We start from the raw sequence: 24,234 nt of genomic DNA, 5'->3' as shown, positions 1-24,234 counted from the left end.
TCGGGTCTTAAAGGGGGTTCTCTTCAGTGTGGTCCAATCATTCGGGGGGCTTTGCCCCCTCTGAATCCTAACGCATATTGGTGAGATTAAAGACGTACACGGAAGGGGGGGGGAAGAGGCATAGGGGGCTCGTGTCGCTCCCCCCCCCCGATGATCAAAAAAAATTTTAATGCAAAAAAAAAATTAATTGAAATTTCGGAAGAAAATACTTTTATGTGTTATTATAATCAATTTATGAACTCAAAATTCATGTTTAATAAATTCATAGCGATTCCACCCTCTAAGCCCTATGATGATAAATCGCATAAACGCCCTTGGCCGCCCGCGGACCAAATATGTCCCTGGGGGTTATCTAATACGGCCTGCCTTTCGCAAACCTATTTTTGTAAACATGAACTAAGCGGCACATTTTCAGATCACTTAAATGTCCCGGGACGCAGTTCCAGAACACTTTAGCGATCCGTGACACCATTTAGAGATACCTTGAGTGACATGTGGCACAGTTTTAAGTGGCCCCAGTGCGGTTCTACATCACTCAAGATACCCGTGGAACATTCCTAGTTTACTTAAGTGATCCGTGGCATAATTACGAATCACTTGAGGGATGCATGGCACAGTTCCAGAGCACTAAAGCGGCCCGGACACATTTCTAGATCACTTGGGTCCGCGAAACATTTAGGGATCACTAAAGTGGTTCTGTACGACACTTATAAATAGGTGGGGGGGGGGGTATGTCACTTCAAGTGCCCACAAACTATCGAAAGGTTTTTCTCGTTTTTGCGTCACGTCATGCCATTTAGAATATTTAATATTTTCATAAAGGCTGACGTAATACTTGAATGGCCCCTTATATCCCTCATGGGACAGAGCGCGGACTTCGTCTCACCTTACAGTCTCTGAAATTGATATAATCTTAGAAAAAATTCAAATATATTTCTCAACGTATAATTACTACAAGCTGGAAAATACGATGAATTAACTAACGTTATTTCCAAAAATGCAGTAAATAATTAAAAAGGCAGAAAGACAACAAAAAAAAACTGTAAAACTATAAAATGAAGATAATTTTTTCCTCTCTCACGGGACATTAAGTTAATTTTCTTTTGAATGAGAACCTTTATTGGACTCGGACGTTTTTTTTGCTAAATAAATTGCCTATGGATGTCACATCGGGCCATTTCCGACTTAGGATACCGTTAATAAAAAGTGAAAACACGGGAACTCATCTTCAATGCATTCTACGTTCCCTGAACTATCGGATCGAAAGCTTATTTTCCTTCCAAAAAGGAGAAGAAAAAAACCGGACATAGAGAGACGATGACTTCCTGGGGGAGATGGCCCGACACTTAGTATGGGAACTTGGCCATCCACCAAGATTTGATGACCTCGGCCCATCCCAGTTTCATCTATTTAGGCAGAAAAAGTCCATCTTATCCGTCTACACGTTTCCCTCCTCGAGAGGTTTTTCCACTCTGTCCGAGAATAAAATTTCGTTTGAAACTTTCATCTTCTTGGGAATCGATCTCTTATTTTCTTCCTCGACCAACTGTTAGTGAACTCCCGACTGTAAATTTTTAGTTTTTGATATCATGGTTGGATTGGCAAAACCCCCCCCCCCTTCAAAAAAACCCTGGAGGAGATGGAGATAGAGACTACCAATCCTTTTTCACTCAACGATATATCACGTAGGCAATTTTTTTTTTTTCCACGTCTTTTTATCCATTTCTTACCTAAAAAAGAGTCTCTTTGGATCAGTTCCAAAACTTTGACCTTTTTGTTCCAAGTCTTGAGCCGTACACAAATAAAACCATTCAAACTTTTTCTTTCCATTGAAAACTTTTAGAACTTCATTGAAGCTCAAGTACTTGAGAGCATTTATATATTAAGGTGATCGACACAGATATATATATATACATAATCAGTAAGATTTTCTTGCATAACTTTACGTTCATAATTTTAATTAATTTAAGAAATTTTATTTTAATTTGTACGGCTTTTATTTGTAAAGAAAATATTATTTATTTATGAAATAGCATTGATATTGATGTAATTAAAGAACAAATTTTACTTGAAGTTGCTGTTATTTATATAAAATAGTTTCTATTTTTATATTTTGTATGAGGCCGGTATTACACTATAAAAATTTGATAAAATCCATTTTATAAAACTTGAAAAATCTAACCAATAAGGTTATTGGTTACATTCTAGAAAATGCAACCGTTAACCTTATTGGCTGCATTTTTCAAGTTTTGTAATACGACTTTTATCAAACTTTTATAGTGTAATACCGGCCTAAAACAATTTTTGTTTACATATAAAATAGCATTCACCTAATTAAATAACTTTAAGCGATCATTCAGGTATAAAATAACTTTTATTCAAAATAGCATGCATTCGTATTATATAAAATAACTTTTATTTACGTACACGAAAAGGGCCTTTATTTCTATATAAATAACCTTCAATTATACTATGATTAAAAAACCCCATCGGATTTCTCGCATAACTTAATTCAAAATTTAAATTAATTTAAGAATTTGTAAAATTTGCTTAGCTTTTATTCGTACACACAATAACTTCTATTTATATATATTTTACAGCTTTTACTTTTGTGTATAAAAGTTTTTATTTTAGTATAATTTTTTTTTTAATTTTTGTATTAAAAACATTTTTATTTTTGTATATAAAAGAGGTTTTATTTGTGTTCTAAATATCTCCTCATTATTTTCAACGTGTCACTGAACACATCTAACTTGCCCTGTGATTGAAAAATTACTAAGATAATTACCATTCATAAAACAAGTTCACTGTCCCATCCTCTTAATTTTAGACTTATTGAAATCACCTCCTCTTGTTCCAAGCTCTTTGAACACATAGTTGCCAATGAAATCCGTATCCCCACCTCGACTCGATTAACTTTTTCTTCCCTAACCAATACGGATTTAGATCATCGTCATCTGTATCTACCCAGTTAACACTTTTCATACGTGACTTAACAGACACCATTGACAAAACCTTCAATCCGATATCATTTTCCTAGATTTTTCTAAATCATTTGACAGGGTACCTCATAATAAACTTCTAAAACTTTCAAACATGGCCTAAATGTTCTACTGCTTAAATAGGTGGAGGCCTTCCTCATTAACCGTAGCCAGTTTGTCTCATTCAAGGGCCACAACTCCCAGTTTCTTCATGTCAAGTCTGGCACACCCCAGGGTTCGGTCTTCTCGCCATTAATATTTCTAATTTATATAAATGATCTACCCGACTCCACATATACTGCCGTATCAGACTCTTCTCTTCGTCATTTACAAAACAGAGTCCAATTTTTTCGACCAATAGAATCTCTCCAACACAACCTTAACATTATTTCCGAATGATGTTCAACCTGGGAATTGCCCCTCCGTTCCTCAAAAACAGTTTTTATGAAAGTTACCCGTAAAAGAATTCCCCATGATTTCTCTTATTCGATAAACAATTCTTTGATCTCCGAGGTTTCCCGTTATAAATACCAGGGCATTATAATCTCTTCCGAACTCCCCTGGAATCTTCACGTTGGTTATATTTTTAATAAATGCATCCAAAAACTGTTTTTCCTTCGTCGTAACCTGAAAAACTACCCGTTGTCCGTCACTTGTGTTACCAGACATATATCCCTCCTGCTCTCTCCTATGCCTGTGAGGAATAGGACCCCCATACCCAAACCAACATTGACAAATTAGAATCTATCCAGTCCACTCGCTTCATTTTAAATTGTTGGTCTTCGTCTGTCACCATATCAGAGCTCAAGTGTCAACTCAATATCCAACCACTTTCCTCTCTTATAGACTTACTTATCTCTCGTTTAAGTTTTCTTTTCAAAATTCTCCATGGGTTTTTAATACCGACACTTGAAAAACATTCTAATTAAACCCTCACATTTCTCTGTTAGACTCAACCATTCCCAAAACTTCAACCCATCTTTGCCTCTTCAGATTGTCACAAATTTAGCTTCTTCCCAAGAACTATTATCGACTGGAACAATCTACCACCAATTATTGCAGATTGTACTACGATTTCCGAATTTTCTTTTATCATCAATCGTCATTTTCGTCATACATTGCTTCCGCATCCTCTTGTATAGACCTTAGCCAAACAATATTGAATTAATAAATAAACAGATTTTGTTTGCATAATAAAATAGCTTTCATTTATACGACCGCATATTAAAACTGTATAAATTATTTGTCATTGACATAAGTTGAGTGAATTCAAAGCATCTTCGGACTGTGATCGCCTCAGAAATGATGTCTCCATATGTAAAGTCAACTGCAAAAAGTTTCAAAACTTTTTGCCATCAGTAATCGACAAACTCAATGATTCCTAAACGGTATTCGGCACCATGCGCCTATCATTTCCTTCTAGACTGCTCTTCCTTCTGGTCTTTTTCCCATTCATGCAATTCAGCTACGTTTCGGTCACGAAGATTTTCGTCAGATTCCTCCATCATCGTATCGTGTTATGGTTGTTTAGGGTACTATACTAAAATTTCTTAATATTTTGACAGGAACTTTTCTTATTATTATTACTATTTCAAATACAAACAAAATCAGTCAAAAAAAAAAAAAAAAAGAAACAGTGAACGTCAAAATGTAAGACAGAACAATGTGGACAAAAAACAATAAAGGGAAAACATAAACACGCACTTTGTGTGATGGACGGCATAAATTTCATTGAGAAAACAGATAATTTAGCAGCATCTTCATAGTTCGAAAAATAGGGGGCAGATGGCAGCACCATAACAAGCATTACACAAAACAAGTTTCGCATTATAGATTCACAACACGGACACGCACTTTCCAACGTGTACCAATTCGTTAGAAGTTGAATAATATGGACGAGCTGCATGTGTGCTTCAGTAGTAGTAGCATCATCTTCAGTCGCTGTGGCGGTCGTGTAGTCATAGTGACGGGCAACCACCATCGCCACAGTGATGGTCAGCTGAAGTTGGTTTACCACTTCGCGGTGCAAATGCTAGCAGATCTCCCCGTTAAAAAAGCCCCACCATAGAGACCAACACGTCTACAACGATACAATTATTCAACTATTACACTTCACTCATAGTTTGGAAAAAGTGATTTCAGATGGCGGCACTACACATAACAAGCATTACAAAAGAAACAAACTTCACGTTAGGTCCGCAACATTTACTCACTCATTCCAATATACGTCAATTCGTTACGCAGAAGAATGTAAACGAGGTGCTTGTATGACATTGTAGTAGTAGTATCATCTTCGCCAGTACGGACTTTAAATCGGGACATTCAGATCATTCAAATTTAAACACTTCAAATGGATGCTCAGCGTTCAGACTTCAAGAATCCAAAATCTGGGGGAAGGGGGTCCATTTTGTATACGATCTTCTGATTCGTAAAATTATTCCGGTTTGAAATTCTTTAGAAAGAAATTCTTTAAGTTGGGAAAAAACTCTTGTGACTTATTATGTTTTCCATTCGCAGTTCGATTCTTCTAGAGAAGGAGAAGTAAAAGTCAAAGAATATTGATTCTCTCCAGATTCTTGAATGCAAGAGAATATCCGAAAAAGGATTGGTAGGAGCCATTGACAGAGAAAAACAACAACAACATTGCATTCGAATTCAACACTCGTTGAACTTTTATCGAAACGTTCTTCGCATTCGATTTTATGGAGTTCGTGTTTTATTTCTTCGGTCCAGGAATAAGTCAGGATTATGTTTATAAAGTAGGAGGAGGATTCCCGAAGACTTATTGGGATTCAATATTTTATTTCAGTTAAATTTCAAGAAGAACAGTTAAAAGTGAATGGATTCGTGTTGTGGAGAAAAGATAAAAATGATATCAGTTTAAATTTTCTTTTTGTTTCTGACAGAAAATCGAAAGTCACTTCATGGAATTTCCCAATAAAATAGACTTTTATCCTGCATTCGTGTTACGCACCGGAAGTAATTTCTACAGCAACTTTGGTTCTTGGCCACCAAAAACTCCGGGTCAATCGCCATGATGGCAATTAATTGTTATTTCGGTTTTACTGGGAATGGGAATAAATACCATTCGTCAAAGAACTTTTTCGAGGAAGTTCCAGAGTGAAGAGCCATCTTAACGCATGGGCATAGGCCCACTGGGTGGTTGAGATGGAAAAATATTTTTTGTAGTGGGGTGGCTGTCACCTCAAGTTTGATAGGAAGACGTGCTTAGAGAATCTCTTTTCTCAAGGGCGTCATGGTTCCGTTAGGACCATGACACCCCTATAGGGAAAAGGCTAACAGAGGGCTCTGGAGCAGGACCGTCCCACGAGCATTATGGAGGGGTGGGGACTCCTGACCAAAGTGATTTCTTTGAGGAACTACTCTTGGTTAAAAATGCCTGCCTACCAATTTAAATTCTTAATCTCGAAAATTTTAACCATATTTCATTTTCTGACGCCCTGGCAGGGCAGCTACTAGATATTTTATCAGAAGGGGCCAGCACACATTTCGGCGCCCCCGTGTAATCTAGAAGGAGCAGTTGAAGGGGAATTCAGTGCCCCCCCCCCCCCAGTTAAGCATCCGGGGCACGCGGGCCTTGTCTAAATGATCCCCATGTGTCAATATGACTTAGTTGGGGGGGGGGGGGGTTAAGTATCGGTCTTATATTTTTCCAGCATTTGAAACTATAAATTTTCTGGAAAATCAATACGCCACGGAGTCGGCTAAAAATCTTGGTCTCGGATCCTGTCAAAAATGAAGGCCCCCCATTCAAGGATGATGATTGGGGGGGGGGGAGTGCACTAGTTATATGTGTGTCTGACATATTTTTGTAACCAATAGATCTACAGAATTTCATGTTCTGACTTTTTAAAGCAGTTATAGTTTTAAAAAGTTCAGTTGTATACGATCCCTTAACACATAGGCGGAGATAGACGTGAAAGTCTGGGGGAGGGCACGATGATGATGTCAAATCATATATATGTGCATACACATTAGATCAATAGGCTCCTCCTTTGACATTGCCCCCCACCCCCGTATTACCGCCCATACCTTAACATTTTTTGCGGGCCGGTGCGATCGCATACTTCGCACCCGTCAAAGTCTGGCCCTGTTTTCATATTTGCTTTTCGGATTGTGTGTGTTCGTAAAGGAAGACAAGCTCGTAAAACAAAAAAATTTTGTGTTGTCCGCGGTAAACTGAGGGTCGACTGTATTTTAAAATGTTTTAGTGCCATAATTGGCAATTTCACATTAATTTAGCAATTGTTTGGAGATAATTGGCGACATCCCGTATTTTTCTCGAAGAAATATGGTCAGGTAAGCGTATACTTATGTTTACGGTCATTTGCGTATAGTTGGAAGAAACACTGTTAACACCTTTTCTCGTTTGTTTACATTTGCGTTCGGTGCACGTGTATCATTGTGTCATCTCATCGAGTCTATCGTTGTACTTAACATTACCAGTTTATTATTGTTATTTCTCACTTATCTTTCCATGAGTAATTATTTGTTTCTTTTTCGGGGAAATTATAGAAATAAGTAGCATGAACAGGGTGGGCTGATAACAATGGAGACAAACGCAAAATTCATATTTACTACATGTTTGTGTATTGTTGGGATGGGCATGGGGGAAAATAAGTGTCCACCTAGTGAATGAGAGAAACATTATTATCTAAACTTATTTTCTTGCAGTCATAATAATGTGTTAAGGTGCCCACACATGTAACTGCAAGCTTGAAAAGCATAGCATGTGCAAACAGTACTTGTGTGTGAATATATATATATATATATATGAAACGATAAGGCAGTGTTTCCCAATCTTTTTTGTCCCATCGCCCCCCCCCCCAACGGAATCTAACCCGTAGGATTCTATGTTATACTTGTAGCTTCTACCGCCCCCTGGAACATTCCATCGCCCCCCAGGCAGTGTGAACGCCCACGTTGGGAATCACTGCTGTAATAAGAGGAAGCATCGTGATTGTACAAGCGGCTTGAGCGAATTTGATAATGCATACTTGTGCACAATCATAACCATATATATATACGTTATGTATGCGGGTGTTCTTCATGCTTCTGAGAGCTCCGTCATGTTTCACGTTTGAGTGAGCTCTGCTTTGTGTTTGTGTTGTCATTTGCTGAAAGATGTTGGTACTTGAAAATCGTTCAATCATAAATCGAAGAAGTAAATTAAACATCTTAATTAAAAATGTTTAATACTGGAGAAAAAGTGTAACAGACCTAAATACAGAATTTTCTTTCAAGAGAGTTTATTAATAGTAATTTAATAAGTATTGATTACTATTGTAAATTATGTTCCGTTCTGTTTGGAGAACAACTACAGTATAATCTTTATTTTGGCAATGTGTTGCATATTATTTTTTCCTTTGGAAAAAAAAAAACCACCCGAAAGCATGATGAGGCGTCGATGAGGCATGATGAGTAAAACAGTCATGCTTTCAGAGGCGTCTTCCTTGCCAAAACGAAAAATTTGACAATGCATCACCAAAAAAATAAGGGTAGATAACATGGCGGTTAAAAACCTAAAAAATTATGGTAAAAAAACAAACAAAAACAATAACGAAACAACATTCCTAGGCTAAATAAGGAATCAAGTTTAAAAATGCATAAAAATTATGTTTTAACAAATGCTGTTATAGCGAATATGTTGTTTTAATGAACACTTTTCTAATCCCCCAGATAAATTAACATAGAAACTGCGCAAAATCCTGGAATTCCTTTATAACGAAGTGATTTCTCTGGTCTCTTGGTATTCATTATAATGAGATATGACTGTATAACATCCTATACCAGGTATAGAATTGAGGACTCTGTTTTAGATAATAAAAACTATTAAAAAAAAAACCCCCGTAAAAACCCTCTCTTATAATGGACATCTTTTTTTTTTTTTTTACGGCCAAATAATAATTTCCTCTTGAATAATGAAAGTGTGCATTTCAAACCATGGTAATGGTCATTCCTCTTTTATGGGCAAATTTTTTTTTGTCCTGCCGGTGTCCGTAAAAGACAACTTTTACTGTAATACAATGGTCAGGACAAAAAAAAAAAGCTTTGGGTTCAGTAAAAACACGATTACAAAATTAAAATTATAACGGCTAGAATGCGACAAAATTAGTTGAAATATAAATATGTACAACCTCAGAAATATTTCCATTTGTGATCCTGAGAACAACTTCCGAATGGCATACTGGGAAAACAGTATGTGCGATACAACATATAATGAACAAAAAAAAAATGTGTGTACATGTGCCAACAGACTCAATAAATTCAATCGCTGCCGTAAAGTCTATTATAATTACTGGTGAACACTTCTGTAGGTGATATCATCTTAGTCGCTATGATGACGTAGGCGGACATAGATGTAAGAGTCTGATTAAGTAAGAGAATAATGATTGTTGGGGAGGCATAGTGATGTCAATTCATATATGCATATACATTACAGTCGACTTTGCCCTTTTAGAGTGGGGAGGGGGACAATGTTCCTTCCTCCCATATCTCCACCCATGTATGGCGACCTGGCACCTAGGATTCGTTCAGCCCTGATAACCGCTGCATATGACTTGCAGAAAAGTACTTAGCAGTTTTGTATCTTAATGGTTGCCCCCCCCCTTTTATGGCTAAAATAACATTTTTCCCAAGTTGATTAGCTGTCAACTGTCTTTTATGGACCAATTTTTGTCCTGCGGTGTTTGCAAAAGAGGGATTTTACTATACTGTAAAAGGTGCACATATCAAAAGTGGCTGTTTTGGATGGAAAACATTTGTCATCCTTTGTTGGTATAGTGGTGCCATCTATTGTGAACTTGTACAGGTATCCAATAAATCTGTAAATAGTTTAAAATTCATAAAAATTTAATCGATTGGTTTGAAAAGTGAATGTGGTATGTGCGAAAAAGTTATTCTTCTGAATGATATTTTTTTTGTTTGGTACAAGAGAAAAAATAATTTTGCATTTTTGTCAATAGAGGGTGCTACACACACAAATGCAAATCACTGGAAATGAGAATATGACTTCTATTAAATGGAGGGTGTCTCGTAAAGCTCTTTATGAAGCATTCATAAGTAGCTTCAGCCAGCGATTCGTGGCTGAGGTAGAACAACTTCACCAGTAGCGCTTTATCCACCGTTGTCAACATCGCAATGGAAACCTTATGCGAGCGCCACAGTAACAGGAAAATTGAGAAGTGAGCTTTATTAGTCGCACACTCTACATTTTATACGACTGATCTAGCATATTTCCAATGATTTTTGTTTTCATGCAGCGCTGTCTTTCCAAAAAAAATTTGATCTCAAATTTTTTTCCCTCTATCAAAGTAATTCCCCTTTCATGAGAATAACTGTTTTGCAAAACCGTATTCAAGTATACCTACCAATCAATCAATCCCTTTTTTATGAAATTTTATACTATTTGGGAATTTATGGGGCACCCTGTATATACTCATGACCACCTAGTCAACAACATTTTAGGGGCTGTTCAAGTATTACGTCAGCAAATTTTTAGACATTTTTAACACCCCCCCCCCCTCCCATCAGCAAAATTTCGTCATCACCTCTGCCCTGTCTCCTCACCCATACTGGTGGGATCAGACGTATACGGTATGGTGGGGGGGGGAATAGTGGGCTCCCCCCCCCCCCCGATGATCAAAAATTCATTTTTCTTGCAAACAATATATATATTTTTAAATTCGGTTAATTTCAATGCTACTTGAAGAACTCAAAATTTCTTTTTAAGAAATTCAACCCATCCTCTAAGCCATATATGATAAACCCTTGGCCTGCGGACCAAATGTGGCAGGGGTCATCTGATGTGGCCTGCCCTCAAACCTAATTTTGTGAAAATGAACTGAGCGGCACATTAACAGATCACTTAATGACTGGTGGCACAGTTTTAAGAGCATTTAAGCTGCACCCAGTACGGCTCTACTACATCACTCAAGTTACCTTTGGCTCATTCCCAGATTACTTTAGTGTGATCTGCGACATTATTACGGATCGCTTGAGTGAGGTGCGGCACAGTTCTAGGGTGGCCTTGACACATTTCCAAAATTACTTGGATCCGCAAAACATTTAGAGATCACTGAAGTGGCTCTGTAGGGGAACTTATCAATAGGCAGAATGTTAGTTCAGTTGCCCACAAACTAAAGGTTTTTCCCATTTTTGTCACAGAATTTGTTTTGTTCAAATAGCATTGAAATTAACAGAAATTGAGCCAAAAAGAATATTTTATATTTTCACAAAGGGTGGTTGATGATGTAAGCATGATAATGCATCATCCAAACTTCCTCCCCACCTGTCAGCAAATCGGAAACCTCCTGTTTCCCCCCCATCAATGCTGACATAATACTTGAATGCCCCCTTAAAAGCGGCTCTGTTTCGGATGGAAAAACAATTTTCTTCTTTGTTGGTATTGTAGCGCTGACTGTTGTAGGCTCGTATAATTGAATTTGCTGATGAGTGCTCGTGCAAATGTGTCCTCCTTTCTGAGTTTCAAAATCTGGTCACCCTAAAGCTGGTATTACACTATAAAAGTTCTTTGACAAAGATCATTTGTAAAATAAGTTTGACAAAGAAATATGATAGTGTAGTGGTTAACTTTGATAAAAGATGCTTTTTGTCAAAAAGTTTCTTTTGTCAAAGTTAGCCGCCTCATCCGATGTTTGATAAAAGATTTATATGTTGATGCACTTTCTATCCTGCAGCTTCAACTGCTGAAGACCACGATACGTACTTCGTGATCTGATCAAATAATTTAAACAAAAAATGAGTGATAGGTGGTCAGTGGGAGCCACAAAGATCCTAATATATGGATATCAGAGATTCGAATTTCTCTATGATGCCCGTCATGCCGACTACAAAAACAGAAGCAAACGGTCGGAAGCTTACAAAGAAATAGAAAATGTTTTGAAAGCAAATGGATTCCAATACACCATCGAAGATGTGAAAAAAAAACTTAACGGGTTGAGGAGCCAGTACCTTGCAGAAAAGATGAAAGTAAGTGCAAGTACAAATCATTTTTTGTTATGACGCTTTCACTAGTAATGCATATAAATTCTTATAATGTGATACAATTGTTAATAATCTGTTAGATTGTTCAATAATCTAAACAAACTAACGTAATGCTGGTCGTCCACTGAAAGTGACCATTCACGTTACTGAGTTTGTGACTACAGTTCACGCAATAATTTTGAGAAAGTATTTCAAATCTAAACATATATTTTTTGCGAAATCTCATAGGCAATTCATTATAATTTTTTACACACATGAATACAATACAAAGACTAAACACAAAAAACAACACAACTGAATGCAAGTGTATGATCTCTCAAGGAACCTATGTCCATCCACGGCAGATCAATGAAAATCATACCAATATTTTCTCGTGACAACACATCATTTTATATATACATGCATGTATGTGTGTTCACATATACACACATTTTTAGAAATAGATCGAGAGAACCTGTATTTATTATGTCCATACTTGATGAGACATCTGACACAAAGTCGGGAAAGGGATTCATTATGTCAATAAATAATATTTAATCGATTACTACTTGCCATCACAACCCATGAACGGCAATTATGAAATTTTCATCTTTTATATTTACACTGGAAATATGAGAGACAAAGGAGAGAAAAAACACAGTGAGCAGAAGGGGAAAAAAAGTAAAACGACCACACTACACCTGTGCAGAAATGGTAAAACATGCAAAATTCCAATTTGGTGGGACTTAGAGAGAGAGAGAGAGAGATAAACAGCTTTTTCTCAGCCCAATATATCAAGGAAACAGATATTTTCTGGATATTATGTCAAGGAAAACTCTGAAATGAAAAGTCATCTGGTGTCCGCTGGGATGCGAACTCAGGCCCTCTTACAAACTGGGTAATCATGCTACCATCTACACCACTAGAGACACAACCCTGCCCTTTTTTTTTGTTTTATAAACTATGACATAAGCTGCTGAAGTAGAAGCATTAGTGGTCTCTCTTAACTTCAGCAAATGGCCCCAGTAGAGTGGTAACAGATAGACAGTTTTTTCTCAGCCGAATGTATCAGGATTAGATATTTTCTGGATATTATGCCGAGTTGAACTTGGAAGGAAAAGTCATCTGGTCTTTGTTGGGACTCAAACTCCTCTTGAGGAAAAAGCTGTCTATCTTTCTTTCTCTACCATCCCACCTAAAAGCCATTTGCTGACGTTAAGAGAGGCATTGCTAATGGCTCTACATTGGCGCCTAGCATCAGTGTGTGAAATTAGGGTGGCAGGTTCGTGTCTCCAGTGGTGTGACCCAAGTGGCATAGTGGTAAGATGCTTGTCTTCCTCTATGAAGGTTGCCGTCAAAGCCCATAGGTTTGAATCGAACCTGGGGTGACCACCAATAGACAGTGCCTTCATTTCCCACCCAACTCCACTAGTTGGAGATTGTCATATGGTGATACATGACTGGAGTTGGCATGCGGTAAAGTAGTGGTGTAGATGGTAGCATGGTTGCCCAGTTTGCACGAGGACCTAGGTTTGAGTCTCGGCAAAGATCAGATGACTTTTCTTTCAGAGTTTATCTCAGTATAATAGCCAGGGAAAATCTGTTTCCTTGGTGGGATTTTTTGTTCATCTGCTGCTGTCACTCACTCAAGATCGTTTGCAGTGGATTGTTCTATTACTTCCTGTACAATGGGATCAGTTTTGCAAATACGGATGACAGTGCATGATTTTTTTATCGCTTCCAGTAGATGACCAGCCTAATGATTGAGGTATCTTTTAAAAGAAACTTGAGTACCTTTTTACGCTAAGTTTATTGTCTCAATTTGTTTCATTTAATTTCCGAAAGTCCATTACAGTTTGTGGTTCTTATTACAGGTAGCAAACAGTATAAAAAGTGGAGCTGATGGAGACGATGTTTACAAGCCTACTGTGTACTGGTATGACATGTTGAAGTTTTTGGAAACGGGTGCAACAGTGGCAGACGAATCTGTCTCAAATTTAGATGTTTTAAGCTACTTAGAACTTGTTACTCCCTCAGAGAGTAATACTGAAGAGATGGTGAGTGTTTATATTTCATTTTACTTTATCTGTTATACATATTTTTCTTACTAAGGGGTTCCACTTCTGGCAGAAGTGTATTTACGGGGGGGGGGGGAGGCTTAGCGGGCTATAGCCCAGAGGGGCAGCAACTTTGAGGAATGAGAGGTTGAGAAGATCAGTTGAATATGGGGGGGGGGGGAATAGCCGCAAAAGATGCATACCCACAGGCGCTAAAACAATGAATCCATCTCTACCTAAAAGTGAGAGAGTCAGTGAGTCCCCTAGAGCGTTTGTAAAAATGTGAGTGAGCAAGAGGGAGAAACGCAACTACATAGTGAGAGACTGGTTGGTGAGTGACTGAAAGAGTTTGAAGGCATGGGAGTGAACAAAACAGTGTGCAAGCACAACAATGAGCAAAAGAATGACCTAGAGAGAGTGTGAAACATGTGAGTGATCAAAAAGTATGTAAACATGCAAATGATCAAAAGAGTGAAAATGTGAGTGAAGAAAACAGTGTGCAAACATGTGCGTGATTAAAAGAGTGAAAATGTGCGAGTGATCAGAAGAGTGTAAATGTGCAAGTGATCAGAAAGTGTGAAAATATGTGAGTGATCAAAAGAGTGTGAAAATATGTGAGTGATCAAAGAAGTGTGTAAATGTGTGTGATCAAAGAGTGTGTAAACGTGAGAGTGATCAAAAGAATGTGCAAGCATGTAAGTCACCAAAAGAATGACTTAGAGAGCAAGGGTTAAAGTCAGTGAGGGATAAAATAGTGATCTAAAGAGTTTGCAACCGTGTGGATGACCAAAACAGTATGCAAATATGTGAATGACAAAAAGGAGTGACCCTGAGAGTGAGAGACCTGGTCGGTAAGTGGCCAAAAGTGTGACCGACAATGAGTGCGTAAGCATGCATTAACCAAAAGAGTGACCTAGAGAGCAAATGATCTGTTCAGTGACCAAGAAAGTGTGCAAGCATGTGCGTGACCAACAGAGTGATTCAAAGACGTAGGTTTATTAACAGGGACATTGGGCTGAGCAGACAATTGCTCAGGATAGAAAATTTTAAGAATGAGTGGTCAAGAAAGCTAGACTAAACTGGGAGAAAGGTGGAAAATTTGGTGTAGCCAACATGCAGCAGAACTATATATATACCAGATGTTCTGTTAATGGACCGACAAACTCAGAGCCTTGTTAGTGGGCATCAAGGGGAATAAAAATTGCAATGGAATATGGTGTCGCAAACCACTTTGAGAGGGTGAAAATCACGAAAAATGCATGCAGGCTCTGAGCCCAGAGGAGACAAAAGTTGGATCACTGAACAAGTTTGTGGGTTCTCTCACCATATCTGACTTGCAAAATGCATGTGCTGGGGACAAAGTAAATTAGTGCTATTGCAGCAGTAAGCATGTAGTGACCTTGATGTTACATACCCAAGGAGGTGGATTGGATGCGCTGGACCCGTTGCTTTCCCTCCATGTTCATCGGATCTGAATCCGTGTGACATTTTTGTATGGGGGGTCACTTTAAATCACTCGTTTCTGCGAAGCCTGTGGACACACCAGAGGATATGATAGCGCAGATTGTCGTTGCTGTGGTGGACATCAGAAGCACATCTGGGAATAGTTTTCATATTGTTGTAGACTGTGCAATGTAGTACACCTAATGTAGTAACCAACAGCTCTTGTAATAATCAAATAAATCTTTTTGTAGTTATTGTACTTTTTATCGTTCTAGCGTGACTTCAAAACCTGCATGAGTTTTTCGCGATTTTCACCCTCTCAACGCGGTTTGCGACACCATATTCCATTGCAATTTTTGTTCCTCTTGATGTCTACTAACAACCCTCTGAGTTTGTTGATTCATTAACAGAACACCCGGTATATCCATCTCTATCTTCCGGGACCATTATAAAATAACTCCAGGCATCCCCTAATCTCATGGCCACTACAGTTACTTGAAGCATGAAGTTACCTGCTAATAGGTAGCATTTCCTGGCATTCCTTGTTAATTGTTGGATTCTTGTATATATGTTATGGCTGAAGCCCAAAATCTGTCAAGTTGACCTAGCCAATGCCAGAGCGCCCAAGTGGCGTGGTGGTTAGATGCTCATCTCTACCACCATGAAGGTTGCTGTCAGAGTCTCAGGTTCAAATCCGAGGGTGGCACAGTTTGACCAAATTGGTCCTTGCGCCAGTAAATTCAAAATCCAATCTAATCAAACCTGAGGGAAGATATAGAAAAGATATTTTCTCTAACGAGCTTGAGGCTAGATAGACAGTGCCTTCATTTCCAGCCCATTTCATTAATGGCAGTAAATTGCAAGATATAGCGATATGGCCAGAGTTGGTGAAGTGGTAGCCAATGTTAGAATTTCGGTCATTGACCGGCTCCTGTATAGCCTGATGATTTAAGGTAATTTCCAGGTTGGTGTATTTTTTCATGTTAATTATGGTAATTTATAGTTACGGTTGGCTGTGGCAACCATTAAGATAAATTAATTAAAATATCAATATATAGGGATTGATATATAGAGACCGGCCAAAGCCAGAAATTCAGACATTTGGCATGGTCAACTGACTAGCTAGTTCGCGAACTGACTGTTTTTGGGCTGGCCATAACATATATATGCAGTATAATCTCTCTTTTGTGCACACCAGTGAGAAAAAAAATTCATCCGTAAAACAGGGGTGACCATAAATGAGGGGGTTTGAAATACATACTTTTATTATACTAGGGAAAATTATTATTTGGTTATAAATGAAGGGAGACCATATCCAAGGGATGTCCGTTAAGGGGGAGATTTTACTGTATGTACCATCTTTACAACTAAACGTAATAGTGTCCTGATGAATATATGGATGTTTCCTTTTTTAAACCAGCATGTTATGTAGTACATGTGCCGCAAGTAAAGCTGGTTGAAAGTGACATTCTTGAAAGCAATGCTGGTTGAAAGTAGAACTCTTTGATGTAACTTTTGCTATGAGAGGGGGGATGATTTTTTTGCTTTTTCAAATGATAGGTGTATGGCTGTTAAAGTAATTCTAAATCCTGGTAGCCAAAACTCCAAAACAACTTTCAGTCACTCTCCTTGAGGGATACGGTTTCGTAACTGTATCCTAAAAAAAAAAAGGGAACGCATCATCTGCAAGGACTACAAATAGAGCATTAATGTTGATTTTTAGGAAGAATTTGATTATAGTAGATGCAGCTTGTTGAAATCACAGACAATGTTATCATTTTCTCTAAGTACAGATTAGACCGAAATCATTACATGGGAAAAAATATTTATAGTTATCAATTTTGTTTTGAGGATTTGTTTTCATTTTTTCATATTTTGAAAATGTTGAACCAGATACATTTTTCCCCGTGTAAGTTATTGTTGTCAATCTTCAAGACTATGCAATAGGTCAGAAAGCTTCCTTATTAACAAGAATTTCCGTACTCAGATTCTCAATGTTCGTCTAATAGCCGCTATGATCCATGTGTGTGTGGAGCTGCTTTTGCAATGGCTCTCCTATCAGCAGCGTCGGAACCGGGGGTACTGTGGGTGCTCGAGCACCCACGGTAATTTGTGACTCGGGTCTGAGCAACCCCAGAACTTATTCAGAAATCGAAATTTCCTATGTGTAAAACTCGAAACGAGCACCCGCAGGTTTGAACACTTCCAACGCCCCTGCCTCCTATAGTTGACGCATGTCTAAGATGAATAGAAATCCCTTTCTTCAGTTCATTGTCAGTTTCTTTCAACTGACCATGTTTGCAGTCCCCCGGCCTGAAGACTTTCCTCTTAGGATCTATAGAGCATACATTGAAAAGTGTTATCGCAATTCATATATACACGTTATACACTCACTTCGCTTCATGACAATTTCTGGTTCAAAAAGGATTATATCTTAGGGGGGGGGGGACCTGTTTAAAAACAATTGGGAAAAAAAAAAACACCATTTAATATTTCAAAACCCGTTATGTGGGAAAGGAAAATGGAGTTGCCCCATTTGACTAAATAGAGCATATGGTCATTGTGCATACAATCAGGACTTTTTTTGGTTTTACAGTTATAATTTTTATAAATCAGAAACCCTGATTCCCGATGTGATGACACTAAGCAGTTGTGCTGTGTATTAGGAATGTTCAGTATTGAAGTGTCTGTGAAGCAGTCCTCGAGTTCACCTTTTTGCATACACACCACCATCACCGATTCTACCATTTATTCCCTACATCAACAAATAGAAATTTGTAATTAGCATCTGAGAGTGCAAACAAATCTATGATATTACAACACTTATAGTTGAAGAAATGTGAACCACTAATGCTAGGATTTTTGACCTATGGGTCACGACCCAAACCTGAGTTACTGGGAATTCCAAGGTGGGTTGTATGACTCCATTAATAGCCAGAGATTCTTGAGCCATGGGGCACGACCAAAATTTGATTCATGGTTTCCTAGATGAGTCGAACTAATCCACTTACAGTCCTGTTATAAAATCACAATTGCGTCACTGTTCACTAATTTCTACAGATAAATAGTTCCATGGGCCATGTAGCTGATCTTGTTATTGATTTTGGGTCATGGCTGAAAAATTTTAGGAACCCCCTGCACTAAGGTGAGGCGAAACAACGTGGATGTGCTTGCCATCCGTAGTGCCAAAGTGCATTTAAAACATTCCATATCTCCTGAAAATCCCTTTGCAGTCCTTTCTATTTCTCTTTTATGCTTGGAACCCTGGAAAAAAAATTAAAATGTAATTACCTAAGAATATTACGTGTGACATATATTTACACTCAGATTTAATTTTCAGGATACCTCTGTGGAACATCCTACGGCAACAGATGCGGCTTCAACTAGTGGCAACAGTGAAGATGAAAGTCAACAAAGAAACAATAAAAGAAAAATGTCAAATAACAATGCAGATTCTATGTTGTATCGGGCATCACGCTCCATGACAGAAATGACTCAAATAATTAAAGATAATCGACTTAAGAGGCCATATCAACCTCAAACCAACGATTCGGTGGACAATTTTGTCAAATTCATTGGAGATGAATTAAGGGGACTACGTGACGCCGGTGGTGACGCGCTTTTGCGCCAAGTAAAAAGAAAAATCCAGCAAGTGATTCTGCAGTCATGGGATACAATTGATAATCCACCTCCAACCCCTTCACCCAGCTCATCTTTCTCTTCGTAAACATGGACTCCTACATTTCAAGTTCCAGTGCAGCAAGAAACAGTGTCCCAACATTTTCAACCAACACAAACATGACTATTTGATGTTATCAGTCACACTATTAGAGATTCTGAAATATTTATGCTGAGATCATATTATAATATTTACTTAAATAGTATTTTCCAGAGACATTTTTTCATGTGACCCTACAAACATGCGTTGATTTTTACAAATTTTGTAAGCTTAATATCTTGTTTGTGTTTTTGGTTCATTGTAAACAGACACTTGGATGTTATATTTATGATGGGCTGTAGAAATTTTGCATGTAGAAATCATTTTTTTTTACATTTTGAATATAAATTTCACTGATTATTAAAACTGATAAAATTTTTATTAAATTTCCAAACTGTATAAGTGGATAAATAAGTTTCTTAATGAATTAGATACAACACACATTAGAGTTAAGAATGATCCAAGATGTGAATGCAGTGCTTATATGTGTGTTGGGTACTTTTACTTTCAAAAATTCAGTTTCATGAATGGATTTGCAAATTTCTGGTATAAGTGAAGGAAGTGTGCTTTCAGAATTGAGTAGCTCTCTCTCTCTCCTGTGCCGAGAAATCACAGAGTAACCATAAACTAGGGTTACCAGACTGTACATTATTAGTGTCCTCATTTCGGAGTCATGTAAAGTATGTAATCCTTATGCGTTTTTGAAATTTTCCTCTTTTGTTCTCATTTTTTAGGGTTCCAGAATTTTTTTACTACTTTTGAGGCGAAAGAAATTGCACCGTGAAACTTTGCACCGTGTTCCACTTTTTCGCTATCGGGATGCCTCTTTGTCTTTGTTTTTGATTGCACAATGAAATTGAATTATTTTCAATATTTTTCCAATTTACCTTTCTTAGCTACGTTAGGTACAGGGTGGGAAAAAAGTCCATAGAAACTTTAAAAATGAATAAAAACCAGAAGAAAAATAACCGAAATAACCGGTTTGCAAGGTTAGCATCGCTAGGTCACTGGAATTTTTTAAGAAAGGAAAAAAAAAACCAAATAGCCGACAGGTGGCACTGGTACGAGCAACTTCGGTGGAAATATATGCAAATGAGACGGATATAAGAACTTGCGCTCTTAATTCACAACTATAAACCGTGTATGTGGACCTGCTGCACTCTGCCATTGCTGCATTTGTGACTCGCCTGCAATGTGTTTTACCCTGTGGTGGTCATGTGGAACACATACTGCTGTATTGAACGATTTGATGGAATTTTGTTCGTTATTTGCGTATCTTTTCTTTGACTTGTGTACGTCAGCGCCACCTATTGGCTGTTTTTTAGTTTTTTCTTCCTGTCTTAAAAAAATTCTCATGACCTAGAGATGTCAACCCTGCAAACAATTTTTTATTTCGGTTATTTTTCCAATTTTTACTCTCATTTTTAAATTTCCTACGGACTTTTTGCCTACCCGGTATTATGCTAGGAACTTATTATTTCACTGTTATATTTTTTTGCCATGTTAATACTGTATTACATTGTTGAGATAGCTCTTATTGATATGACAGTATACTTATTGATTATATTAATTAGCAGCCAGAGAAAGTGGCTTACAGAAATATGAGTTCAGTTCTGAAAGAATTGTGGCCAGATTGCTTTGCAGGTATATAAGAAATTTCGAGAACTTTGACACCGAGTTCATAGATGATACAGTAAAACCTCTCTTAATGGACACCTCTATTTTACGGACGAATTTTTTTGTCCCGCCGGTGTCCACAAAAGAGTCGTTTTGCTGTGTTAAAGTAAAACCGGACATGGCTTCACTTTTGCTCCGATAAGGGATAAAAGCATGTTATCTTGTTAAGGTTGGGATTGTCTCTTCTGGGAGAAAAGCGTTTACAGTATTAATCTAATGACTTCAATCAGTTCTATTTTTGCGCTTCTATGTAAAAGTAGTGATATTTTCGTAATACATTATTAGTTTGCAATTTTACACTGAAATGCCCACCGAATTTGAGTTTTGAAACTGTCCCGGTTTTGTCGCACCTCATCTGGTCACCCGACCTAGGGCTGTTTTTTACCATCGTGCAATGTACCTCCCCCCGGAAAAATAATACTGCATACACATCAAATGCACTTCTGTGCCAACAAAGATTTTTGGTACAGAGATGCCATCGGGGTTGTGAAAATATGTGAGTGACGTTGCCAAGAATGTGCGTGCATCCCCAGTAGCACAACGATATCGTGAGGGCGTCGGAAATTTTTGCGTTTCCGATATAGTAAAAATGTATTCATTCAGTATAAACGCCAAAATATATCTTTTTTTTCCTCTAAAAAAATTGTCTTACTCTCATTTTTACAGGTTTTCGTTTCGAAGGAAAATTACTGATATAATAATTAGTCCCCTTTGTAATAATTCAAATTTTCACACATCATAATGTCGAAATTGCCATTTAGAACGACGGAAAACGACGTTCATTTCCCCTCCCTGTCCCGACTTCCCTATCGACAATGAAAACCGCCATTTTGAAAGAGGGAAATACATGTTAAGGCGCGTGTACATAAGCGCGCAGATCATGATATGAAAGCATTCGCAATTGTACGGTGTTGTGAACGATTCTTGAGCTACAGAGAGAAACGATATCACTCTCCGCTGTTCATGAAAGCCTGGATAACCAAGCGGAGATCGAGATGTGTTTCAGAAAGAAAATTCACATTCCTCTGTGGGGAATCGAACCACCAATCTCTCACCATGCGGGCCGAGTGTTCTAACCATTGAGCAACAGAAAGGACAGACATTTTCCTTCTTAGAGCATATGTACGAATGCTGAACGGGACTGCGCATGGACAGCCTCCTAGCTCAGTTAAATAGCTCTTGATATCGTTTCTCTCTATATGTCGCCATCTGGGGGCTAACGTCTTAAGAGCTATTAGCTGAGCTAGGCTGTCCGTGCGCAGTCCCGTTCAGCATTCATACATATGCTCTAAGGAAGGAAAACTGTCTGTCTTTTCTGTTCAATGGTTAGAACACTCGCCCGGATAGTGAGAGATTGGTGGTTCGATTCCCCGCAGAGGAATGCGAATTTTCTTTCTGAAACACATTTCGATCTCCGCTTGGTTATCCAGGCTTTCGTATTTCGATTCTTTAGCTGTTTTTACTGGACTCACCTGGAATACCCAAGTGTGGATTAGAACCGCTGCAGTGGGTCGTGCGTTGCAAGATCGGCTCGTTAATACATACGCGCCTTTACAAGCCGCGCGTTTCAGTGTTGCTTTTTTTTCTACGTCGACAAATGTATGAGATTTTTACGTCGAACGATATCGGTAAACGACATCGAACGATACCAAAATCTCTACGTCGTTCCATGCAGATGTACTGCTGGGGATGCGTTGCCATTTGTAAGTATCGGAATTCAGTAGCCCACGTTAAAAGCCGTAAAAATAGTAATAGCAGTTTTATTTTGATTGATTCACCAGTACGGGATTTTGGGTATAGTGGCGCCATCTGTTGTCAATAGAGGCAGTGCGTGTAGCCACAAGTGTGCATCCCCATTTTGGAGTTCCAAATCTGATGATGGCTGTCTTGTCAAAGGCCCCCCAAAAAAATCAAAATAGCAGTTCTATTTCAATTAGAAAACTACCGTTGTTTTTTCCCAATGCAGTGGCGCTATCTGTTGCAAATGAGTTCGCTGCAAAGAAATCATTAGCATGCGTCCTCATTTGGGAGTTTCCGGATCTGGTAACCCTATCCGTGTGGGTGTTAAATGCTACGTGTATAATAAATGTTCATCTCGGTTGCTGCTATCTATTTTTGAAACTGGAAACGAGTGACTATTAACTAATCGATCAGGCTGTGCACATACCGGGAGGAAGAGGTACGCACGTGGTACAAGAATTACTACAAGAAAGAAAAAAATCGCTTATTGGTGGAGGAAGAGAGAAAATGACCAGAGGGTTCTGAAATGTAAGGGTGTGATGACGATTCCTCCGCAGAAGCTCTTCTTTTTCAGAGCGAAAGGAAAAAAGGGGGGGGGGGAGAAAGAGAAACGAAGACCAAAAAAAGATTAAGGCAAAAACAAACTTGTTTGTTCAAATCGCACACCTCGTGAAGTTGCCTCTCGCGTATGTGCGGTGTAGAAAAAAAACAATACACCAACAACATATCATACGTTCCCGTACTTCTTGGTCGCCCAGTATGTTCACGGCCTTAGACAGAATTTTTTTTTGTGGATTTCGGGGGGGGGGGGGACAAAAACGTATACTGATTGGAAGCTTATACTATTGACGATAGTAATAACAACCCCACGTTATAGCTAACATTCCATTATAACGACTGATAGGAGAAGACCCCTTTTTTTCATATCACGTGTGTCCTACATTCAAACTCGGTCATAACGATCTCTACTGTAACGGCACCTCGGTTGTAACGTTAAATAATTGGTGGTCGGGACTGATTAACATGAAGAATAATGCTAATGATTCTTGCTTATAATGTCAATGAAAATCAACCACCTCTGATATAGTGACACATTTTGCGTTGCAATGACGTTTTTCCAAGAACTTCCCAAGATTAGGCTGATCACATCTAGGGAATGTTCGTCTGTTGTTCTATCTACACCTATTGTTGTAAATAAAAAGACTTCCCGTGTTTGACGCTTCGACTTGATATGACCAATACACAAAACATTTTTCCGTATTTTGCCCTTCCCGAATTTTTCTTATAGAAATGTCCCGTTTTTTCACCGAAGCTGGTTTTAATTTCCAATCTTTACTAGAATCGGGAATGAAGGAAATTTGCATAATTTATAAATTGCGTTGTAATGAACAGGGCCCGCAACTAGGGGAAGCAGGTGAGTCTGGTGCCCTGGGGGCTGGACCAGAAGTGGGAAGCCGAATTCACTCTTTAACTGCTTCTTCTACATGGCAAGGATCGAAGAAATGCCGGTTTGCCCCGGTGGAAAAAGTATCTAGTTGCGGCCCTGGTAATGAATATTCATTTCGCATACATGTAAAGTTAATTTTTTCCCCATAAAAAGATTTTTTTTCCG

The 24,234-nt window shown here is 38.3% G+C and overlaps 2 protein-coding genes across 2 annotated transcripts in view; both read left to right on the top strand.

Moving 5' to 3' along the window:
• Window positions 1-24,234, top strand: part of LOC149069004 (uncharacterized) — a 117,759-nt gene that overhangs the window by 75,840 nt on the left and 17,685 nt on the right. The gene's annotated exons all lie outside the window — the stretch shown is intronic.
• LOC149069005 (uncharacterized) lies at window positions 7,374-19,602 on the top strand. Its single transcript, XM_089250633.1, has 4 exons — window positions 7,374-7,483; window positions 11,702-11,993; window positions 13,862-14,044; window positions 18,828-19,602. Exons 2-4 carry the CDS (start codon window positions 11,763-11,765, stop codon window positions 19,212-19,214), a joined length of 801 nt encoding a protein of 266 aa, XP_089106759.1. The 5' UTR covers window positions 7,374-7,483; window positions 11,702-11,762; the 3' UTR covers window positions 19,215-19,602.

This window comes from Pholcus phalangioides, unplaced genomic scaffold (assembly GCF_987345545.1).
Source record: "Pholcus phalangioides strain wild (caught in Gottingen) unplaced genomic scaffold, Ppha-v1.0 ptg000024l_1, whole genome shotgun sequence".
Lineage (NCBI taxonomy): Eukaryota > Metazoa > Arthropoda > Arachnida > Araneae > Pholcidae > Pholcus > Pholcus phalangioides.
This window is presented reverse-complemented; position numbering and strand designations above follow the sequence as displayed.